The sequence below is a fragment of the Juglans microcarpa x Juglans regia genome, chromosome 1S, assembly GCF_004785595.1.
Source record: "Juglans microcarpa x Juglans regia isolate MS1-56 chromosome 1S, Jm3101_v1.0, whole genome shotgun sequence".
In the NCBI taxonomy this organism is placed as follows: Eukaryota; Viridiplantae; Streptophyta; class Magnoliopsida; order Fagales; family Juglandaceae; genus Juglans; species Juglans microcarpa x Juglans regia.
The window spans coordinates 5,998,485-6,007,703 of record NC_054595.1 but is presented as its reverse complement, the minus strand read 5'-3'; the positions used below and the strand labels follow the sequence as shown (position 1 = coordinate 6,007,703).

Here is a 9,219-nt window from a genome sequence, read left to right as displayed (position 1 = left end):
ACTCTCAGTCTATCTTATCTTATTTCATCATTATAATTTTTTCAAATTCTCATACAAAATATAATAAGCAATTCAACTTTTTCAAATCTCAAAATAATAATAATATAAAAAATAATATTCATACAATATTTTATTCAACTCATCTAAAATTATTTCATCTCAGCTCATCTTATCTCACTATCTAAATGAGCTATAAATAGTATTTTCCTTAAATTTTATCCCAACGAATAAGATATACCTGTTTTTTTAAAAAGTTTGGGATAATTTTGTTCAAAGGCTTGTTTGGATATAGGATGGTTTGATGAATAGTGTGTGAGCGCAAAAATTGATTATAATGTTTTAAGATTATGGTTTGATATGGAAAATGCTAGTCTTCCCACTCGTTCTTCCCGCTAGAAGTTATTGCTGGGATATTTTTATTTTTTTATTATTATTTTTTCTTACTTAATGATTAAGTAAATATTTTTTAATAATATTATATTTTTTTTATTTTTTTAAAAATATTAAAAATTACATAAAAAAAAGTAAAAAAAAAATACAGAAAACAACTAGCGGGATCCCATCGGTGGGAGTAGCACCGCTCGGTTTGATATAGGTTCTAAAATGGTGGGTCTCATTAGTGTGACAACAAAACTAGTTTTTAGAATGACCTTTGACTTTTGAAACCATCTTTCTACACAGACAAGCCCTTTACTTTTTAAAGGGAAACATGGTATATTATAATTTCATATTATTTCGGGGAGTAATAGTCGCAATTGATAGTGTTAATATTATATTTGGCACACCTTTGGATCAAATTCTGACAACTCGAGTCTTTGAAAACCGACCTGCAAAACGTAGAAAAAACTGCAATTTTGAGAGAGCGACTTAGGGGACGGGTAACCTTCGATGCCAAAGTTAGTAAATATTCTTGGAAGTTTGTACATAAGTAATAGAGTCTAGGGATCAGAGAGTCATTCTCGTACTTGGGATCTGTTATTTATACTATATGCCTGGGGAAGAAATTGTGCCTACTCCCATTAAGTTTGTGCTTCTCGTATTGTTCATAGTGTCATAATCTTTTAATGCGGCGTGGCTCTGCGACTGCGTCATTAATGTGACGCGTTGCCCAGGTGGTGGAGCCATTAATGCAGCGTGGTCCTCCGACCTCCTTCTCTCCGTCTGTCTTCCCTTTGGTCCGTTTATGCCTTTTCTGTCAATAGATTAATAGCTCCCCGTATATCACGCCTATTGTGCGGCAAGTACTTGAGGATTGGTCACTACTCGAGGGGTCCTCAGATCGATGAGTCACATCCCCTGCAGCATCATCCCTCCTGTAGGTTGTGTTTAGAGGAGTTTTCCTGTAGGCCAGGTTGGGGACTATTTGCCCTGACCTAGGCTTTTGATCTTGCTTCTCTTTCATACATAAGCTTCTCGAGTTTAGTGGGAGAAAATCTCCTTACAGTTACCCCTCTAATTCTTATCGAACAAGTACGGTGAGAATTCTTTCATTATCCGAACCCGCCCTACCACTAAGGCTAGGATCCTTATTATGCTACTCTGAAGCCCGAGGAGGCTCCTACTGGTAGGTGTTTTTGGCAGTGTTCCTATCTTCCTTGATAGACTCACATTTTCATAACATCTTTTCAAGTTCATTAATGAGGGGGTGTCAAGCAACTTTTTGTGTTTCGTCGCTTCGTAGATTACATTCCTAGGATTTGAAGCGGCACGTACTCCCTTTGTTGTCACAGCGTGTGAGAGTCTTAACAGTCACCTTCTCCTTAAATAATGCAGGAGAGGGGTGTGGTTTCCACTTACTGCGCTGTGATTGTCCCGCTATTTTAGTTCTCTTGATTTTTCTTTCCTCTGACCAATCTTCTTTGCTACCTCGTACGCTGGCAGCGATGGCCTTCGAAAAATCTGTTCAACCCAACGTTTCCAGTGGGGGCACTGCTGATACTGGGCCACTGTTTGAGAGCAGCGGATGGCGCTCAACTACCACAAAAACAATGTTGGCCTTCTCGGCTTTCACTTACCAAATACCGGAGTCTACCTCCTTCGAAGTTCTTGGCCTCGATGAGGGTGCCATCGATGGATGGGGTCATTCTACTAAAGTGGCCCTATACCATTCCATGTTTGCATGCAGCTTGAGGCTACCATTCCCTCACCCCATTCATGACCTTCTAGACTGCCTAGGCTTGGCTCCTTCCAAACTACACCCGAATGCTTGGAGATTGTTGATGTGCTACAGCATTATCTGGTGGCGGGCTTTGTTGGAATCTTTCCTGGATTATGCAGACCTTACCAGTCACGAGTTTCTCCTTACTCATGAGATGCTACGGTAAAATGGGAATATATGCAATTTCAAAGCGATACACGCTCTAGTCACCATGGAGCGGAGGTATCATAAAGTAAAAGATTGGTCTCTCAAATTCCTCGTATCTGGCCACAGATGGAAGTTTCAGGTAGGCCAGGTGAACTGCTGGGAGTTTTCAATATGGACGGACTGGGAAAGATCTCGGTAGACAAAGTTGTGCATCCGTCAACTACCTCTTACGAAGAGTGGGATATCGCGATTGTACAAGAATGGGTGCAGAACAATCCTGATAGCGTTTTCTCTGAAATCCTCCTTTCCGAAAAGAGTTTAAGAAGCTCTATGCCTCCTCTGGGACACCTTCCTTCTGATGATAGAGTGGTCGATGCCCAACCCCAAGTTGCTCTGGCTCGAAAGCGTTCTTCTGACCTCCCCCCTCCAGACAAGGGGAAGAAAACCCGCTGGGAGAGTGCCCTGACCAAGGATAGGCCTCCTCCTGGGATTCGAGATACCTTATGGTGGGGACTGGCTATCTTCAATGTCAGTCGTTCCATTGCTGTGGCGAGTCCAAAGCTAGCGTCGGCGGGTGAATTGGCAAGCAATCTTCCCGTGACGCCTTTACTGGTGGTCGTTGTTGAGGCGTCTGGGGGCAAGGTTGAGATGGACTTCCTCCTCCAAAGTATTTTCATGACCACTACTCCTGATGAGGGGCAGCATTTTTCTTCATGGATCTCACCTCCTTCTTTGTCTCTTTCGACCATTGGTAGTTATTCTCTTGAGGTTGCTGATGAAGGGGCGACGACGGCTACTTCTAGCAACTGTGTGGAGATAGAGGATCGTATAGGAGGTTGATCCCCTTCAGACGTTGCAATCTGCAAGGGTTCAAAAAGTTCGGCTATGGACCCTTTCGTCAAGGCCAAACACCCAGAAATAGGGAATTCCTTTCCGAATGTTTTAGTGGCGAAGGTTCGATGAGCCCAGTCATCAACCCACTTGTCCAGGCTGAGTTTCCCGAGGTGGATGGTTTTGAGGATGTTATAGTCAGCGAGGGTTTGCACGATGAATCGTCCACCCAAGTCCAGTACCCAGCTGGGGGTGATTCCCTCCCAGATGCTGCAATTGGCCTCAGTCCACGGGGTTTGAGTGGAGGCCCACCTACTCCCCTTGTAGTTGTCGTGGAACTACCTGAATCTGAAGGCCCTACGGAAGTTCTCCCTTCTTTATCCCAGCTGGCCATGGAGGGGAGCTGAGAGGAGGCCATTGGTCAAGTCGTCAAATGCTTGTCTGGCTTTTTCCACGAGGTTCGACCATTTTTTTTCCTTTTCCTTTCTTCTTTACCTTTCTCTCTTTTTCTTCTTTTCTTTTCCTGCCTTCTTTCTTTCTTTCTTTTTTTTTTTTTTTTTTTTTTTTTTTTGCCTTTCCTTTTTGTCGCCAAGGTACTTCCTAGCTTGCAACTTTTATTGTAGATAATCAGGAGGCAGCTATGCAAGAGAACTTGGATCTTCACTCAGCAGCTAAAACCTCCCTTGATTATGCTAGCGGCGAAAGGGAGGAGAAGGACTTGTTGATGCGAGAGCTAGGGAGGACGCAACTCGACCTGGCTAACAAGTGCAAGAGAGTGAGGAAGCTGAAGTATCGCCAGAGGAAACATAAGCAGAAGTCATAGGAGGAGAAGGTGCAATTGGAACGGCTTCACCAAAGTCTTTGGGATGACTTATCTTGAGCGCGAGAGGAGAAGGAGCAGCTGGAGCTGAACCAAAGTCTTTGGGATGTCACCCACTATCTGCAAAGGTAGCTGAAGTTGTTCTCGAGACTTCGTAACGAAGCATGGGGACGTGGGGTCGTCAAGGGCTACAAGTCAACGTGGGCATTCCTTCTGGAGAGTCCAGGGTTGCGTTCAAGATCTTTTACTAGGTATCTTCAGATGCTTGTGCTTGCTGAGATTCCCACCAGTGAGGCGGCCTTTCAAACCAACCGTGACCTAGGAAAGAAAGAGATGCCCAATGCTTTTCTCGGTCCAACTGTTCACGTACCAATCATTGTGGAGCTGGACAATCCTGTTCCCACTACTGCCGAAGTTGGTGTACCCGGCATCAAAATTTAAAGGCTTTATTGTTCTGTTCTACTCCTTCCCCTTTTTCTTTGTACCGCCCATATATACCTGCACTTTGTCGCCCAACGACTTGTATATATATTTATATTGACTAGCATACATACCTCGTTCTTTATGTCTATTATTTGTTTCTTCTTTGCCTTGGTGGCCGGCTTAGGGAATTTTGGCGAAGGGATTTGTAGCGCCCCTACCCACGCCGCTAGCCAGATGCATTGTGTTTGTTTATCTTTTCTGGACAGTTGTTCTCGAGATACAGCCACCAATTTTGTGGCCGATGCTTTCCCAATTCGGATGCACTTGCTTACTTTTAACCGCGTTGTATTTTTCTGTTTTGAATGACCATGCCCGACTATGCTTTCTTCGTTATATTTTGTTATTATTGTTATTCAGGCAACTGTGGCCCGTGGCTAAGTTCAAGGATTCTCGGCCCACCCCGCTAGCATCCGATTTAACTCTTTCGACCCCGCTAGCTATTAGTCTTTTGTTCGTACCATTTTCATCCCATCTTCCACACGGGTTGACAGAGAATTGTTTAGGCAATTTGGAGCCACAATTGCCCTTCTTTGTTCGCATCTTTATATTTCTCTTGCTTGCCAAACAGGGGTTGTCATTATTCTTTTCTGGGACAATAGTTAATATCGCAAACCTGAGTTCTTCCATTCGCATCGTTTTATGTTTATAGTCCTCCTCGTGTGTCGTTGCCGCCTCTACTGTTGACGCTTGTATCTTTTGTCTTGGTATTTAGGGAGTTTTCAACCTTGGCCCACGTTTTACTTGCCAATGCTTGTGCGACTTTCTGTGGGACACCGTTTCCCTTTTGTAGATCCCTCTTACTTCGGACAATCGAGGGACTAAGCCTACACTCCATTAGGGAGAGGTCAGGCTACCTCAATTAGCCTTCCCCTTTTGGTTTTCCAAGGAGTAAACTTCTTCGGACAGCCGCTGGGGCAGTCCGCTGTGATTAGAGTAGGGGTAAATTTTTTCTAGAGCCGCCTCGAGGGCAGGACCTGCTCTCTTCTGCGAGAGGGATAAGGTCGCCTTTAGGCTGACCTTTCCATCTGGGGCAATCTGTTATTGGACCAGCTCCTACTCTTTGACATCATAGGGGAAGGTAATATTTTGGGCCAGGTTGGCGCTAGACCCACTCTTCCCTCGTAGTGGAAGTCGGGGTAAGTATTCGTGTTGTCGGAAGGGCCAAACCCGCTCTCTTTCGCCAGGGGGACAAGGTTACCTTTAGGCCTACCTTTCCCCCATAGTATCTTGCAGTGAGATAAGTTATTCAGGTAGTTTGTTACTGAATCCGCTCCCGCCTATTGACACTTATAAGGAATGTATAGTTTCTGACTTCTGGTAGCTGAGGACTAACCTGCACTCCATAGCAGGAGGGATAAGATAACCTTAAGGCCTACCTTTCCCTGTGGTATCCTACGGGGAGGTAAATTCCAACAGCCAAGGTAAACTGTTCGGGTTACTGAGGTGGAATAACCCGCTCTCCATCGTGGGAGGGGTGGAACAGCCTTTGGCCAAATTCTCCCCCTTTGTCCCACGGAAGGTATGTTGTTCTGGTAGTTTGAAACTAGACCCGCTCCCGGTCGTTATATCACAGGAAAGGTAAGTGTTGGGTCAGGCTGGTGCTAATCTCACTCTTCGTTGAGAAGGAGGTCAAGGTAATTTATTCTGAGGGCCGTGAGGTTGGTCCCGCTCTCCTCTACGGGAGGGATAAGGTCACATTTGGGTCAACCTTTCCTTATAGTATCCTGCAAGGAGGTATATTCTTCGGGCAGTTCGTGACTGGACCCACACCTGCCTATTGACGTTCGCAAGAAAGGTACGTCTTCATCTTTGGAACGAAGGCTGACTCGCACTCCTCCACGAGAGGCATAAGGCAACCCTTAGGCCTGCCCTTCCCTATGGTGCCCCGTAGAAAGGTAATTAATAGTTTGTTGATGACCGTGATGTCGTAGATTTCGTTAGCTGTAGGCTTTTTGCTGGTGCTTTACGAGTAATATGTAAGTGAGGAGTAGATGTTTTGCATTGTTTTGAAAAGTTGTATTTTCATTAAATATAAAGAAAGCACATGCTGGACAAAAAGATATTACAAAATTAAGGGAAACGAAATCTCAAGCTGGGGAGGTCGACGTCCGTCCTTCCTTCTGAAGTCGTGCATCACCCCTTCCCCTCCTCAAGACTGGCAGGTCGAGTTGTAGACGAAGGTCTGCCGCGACTACTTTGGTTATGCTCGGCCCACTCTGTCCATGTAATGTAGTTCGAGGCGGGCCCTCCATCCTTCTGTTTTAGCTCCTGGACGTAGCATTTTCTTGCTAAGATCGGCAATCTTTCCCCATGCCTATTCATTCTGTGTGCAGAAGCTTTAACCTGCCTTTTGAATCAAGTTGAAGCGATTGGAAGCATTTCAAGTGTACCTATTGGCAAGGGCCCCATAGGAATCAGTCACCTCTTTTTTGCAGATGATAGTCTTCTGTTTTGCAAGCCAACTCTTTGGAATGGAGTAGAATAATTCAAATTATGGGGGTCTATGAGCAAGCTTCAACTTAGGTCCTCAATAAACAAAAAACTTCCATCTTCTTTAGCGAAAATATTCCTACTGAGAATCAAAGAACTATATTAAGAATAGCTAGAGTAAAGTCAACAAGCTCCTTTGAGAAATACTTGGGTTTACCTACTGTGGTGGGTAGAGCAACGACTACTACTTTTCATTCTCTTATTGATAGGACTTGTTCTCGAATTTTTAATTGGAAAACTAGGTGTCTTTCAGCCGCTAGAAAAGTTCTCCTAAAGGCTTTTCTACAAGCAATTCCCACCTACACTATGGGAATTTTCCTACTCCCTCCATAACTCAAAGGCTCAATCAGCTTCTGAAGAAATTTTGGTGGGCTACAATGAAGACCATTCTAAAACTTAGTGGATAAAGTGGAGCAAACAGAGCCAATGTAAGGAAAGAGGTGGTTTGGGATTCAGGGATTTTAGAAGCTTCAATATTGCTTTGCTCTCTAAACAAAGTTGGCGTATGGTGTAAAATCCTGACACCCTTCCAGCTCAACTTGTAAAGCAAAAATACTTCTCAATGGTTGATCTCATAGATGCCAAACTTGGGCACAAACCCTCTCTTGCATGGAGAAGCATAATAGCTGGTTTGAAATTATTAAAAAAAGGCTTACTATGGAGAATTGGAAATGGTCAAAAGGTCAGAACATTGGAAGAGAAATGGCTTCCAAGTCCCCATTCTTTTGGAGTGGAGTCAAGAAGATGTGAATCTAAACCTTGTGAGCCGGTGGCTGACGTTGTAGACTCTTACTTGCGAATATGGAAGGATAACTTGATTCATAGTATGCTTTCCCATCATGATGTTGAACTTATTAAATCCATCCCAATTAGTCTTGGTGGTAGAGAGGATAAGCTGGTTTGGAGCTGCACAAACAATAGGGTATTTTCTATTAAGAGTGCCTACCATTTACACAGAGAATTAATGACCAAATATGAAGGAGGCCCATCATCAGAAAGATCCCAAATTGAGGTCTGGAAAAATATTTGGAAGGTTTAGGTCCCTAATGCAGTGAAGATGTTTACATGGAGAGCTTGTAGTGAAGCACTACCTACCCTTTCTAATTTGCAGAAGAGGAAAGTAGTGGAAGATGGCCATTGCCCTGTATGCAAGACTAATATAGAAACCTTAGGCCATGTGTTATGGGGTTGTTGTGCAACTAGAGACATTTGGGGTCAAGGTTGCAAAAAAATACAGAAGATGTTAGTCCACAGTATGAACTTTTTGGGTATATGGGATCAACTTGTCAAAAATTTACAACAAGATGAACTTGAAGAGGCAGCCATGGTTGCAAGGCATATCTGGACCAGAAGAAATGAGTTTGTACATGGGAAAGAATTTAGACATCCCAATTCAGTCCTCAGAAGAGCTCGAGAGGATCTGCAATTGTTTAGAAGGACAAAACAGACTCAACTCACAAACTCAGAAAGTCACACTGTGAGTATTAATACTTGGAAGAAGCCTCTTGATGGGAACTATAAGCTTAATTGGGAAGAAGCTATTGATGATGCACGTGGAAAAATTAGTGTTGGAGCCATCCTAAGGACTACAAGGGATTGGTTATTGGGACTCTCAGAGCTCGGAAATTGTTGAAAGCTAGCCCTTTCACAGCAGAAGCATATGTCATGATGTTAGCTATTCTGTTTTGTAAAGAAGTGGGTGTCTACAAACTCATACTTGAGGGAGATGCTTTGCAGGTGGTTAACAAGCTGAAGAAACCAAGCTCAGACTGGAGTCAAGGAGGACTACTGATTGCATATGCCAGACAATTCTGAACTCCTTTTCTGATTGGAATGTTGTCCAGACCAAGAGGGATGCTAACATTGCTGCTCATTTACTAGCCAAAGTTGCTCTTAATCTTATTGAAGATTTGTATGAATTAGAGGAAATTAACCTGATTGTATTCAAAATATTGTACTCAGTGAGATTTTGTAAGCATTGTTATGAGCAATAAAGTTTGTTTCCTCGTTGCAAGAAGCTGATACGGAAACTTGCATTATTATATGGACGAGAATCAACTGCGAAAGTCTCGTTACCAACGATACGAGGCTCAACAGCTAGCTAGGTGACCTGTGCACTTGCGCGCATAAGGGCCCCCAACCACGGGTGGCCTCGGCCGCCCTGGAAGGATTGACTGTTCTTTTAAAATTTATAAGTAACAATTTCTTCAAGATTTATTATTTTGCTTTTAATTTTAAAATTCTAAAATGAATTGTAATTAGGTATTTTTAATTTATAGTGTGGATATTT

General features: G+C 43.4%; 1 protein-coding gene across 1 annotated transcript; it reads left to right on the top strand.

Moving 5' to 3' along the window:
- The first annotated feature begins 7,986 nt into the window (after positions 1–7,986).
- Positions 7,987–8,562, top strand: LOC121247256. The gene has a single exon (XM_041145631.1). The coding sequence runs from the start codon at positions 7,987–7,989 to the stop codon at positions 8,560–8,562; it is 576 nt and encodes a 191-aa protein (XP_041001565.1).
- The last annotated feature ends 657 nt before the right edge of the window (positions 8,563–9,219 follow it).

Bases quoted from the DNA above. Each gene is read 5' to 3' on its own strand.
- LOC121247256 (XM_041145631.1), top strand. From the start codon at position 7,987: ATGTTTACATGGAGAGCTTGTAGTGAAGCACTACCTACCCTTTCTAAT.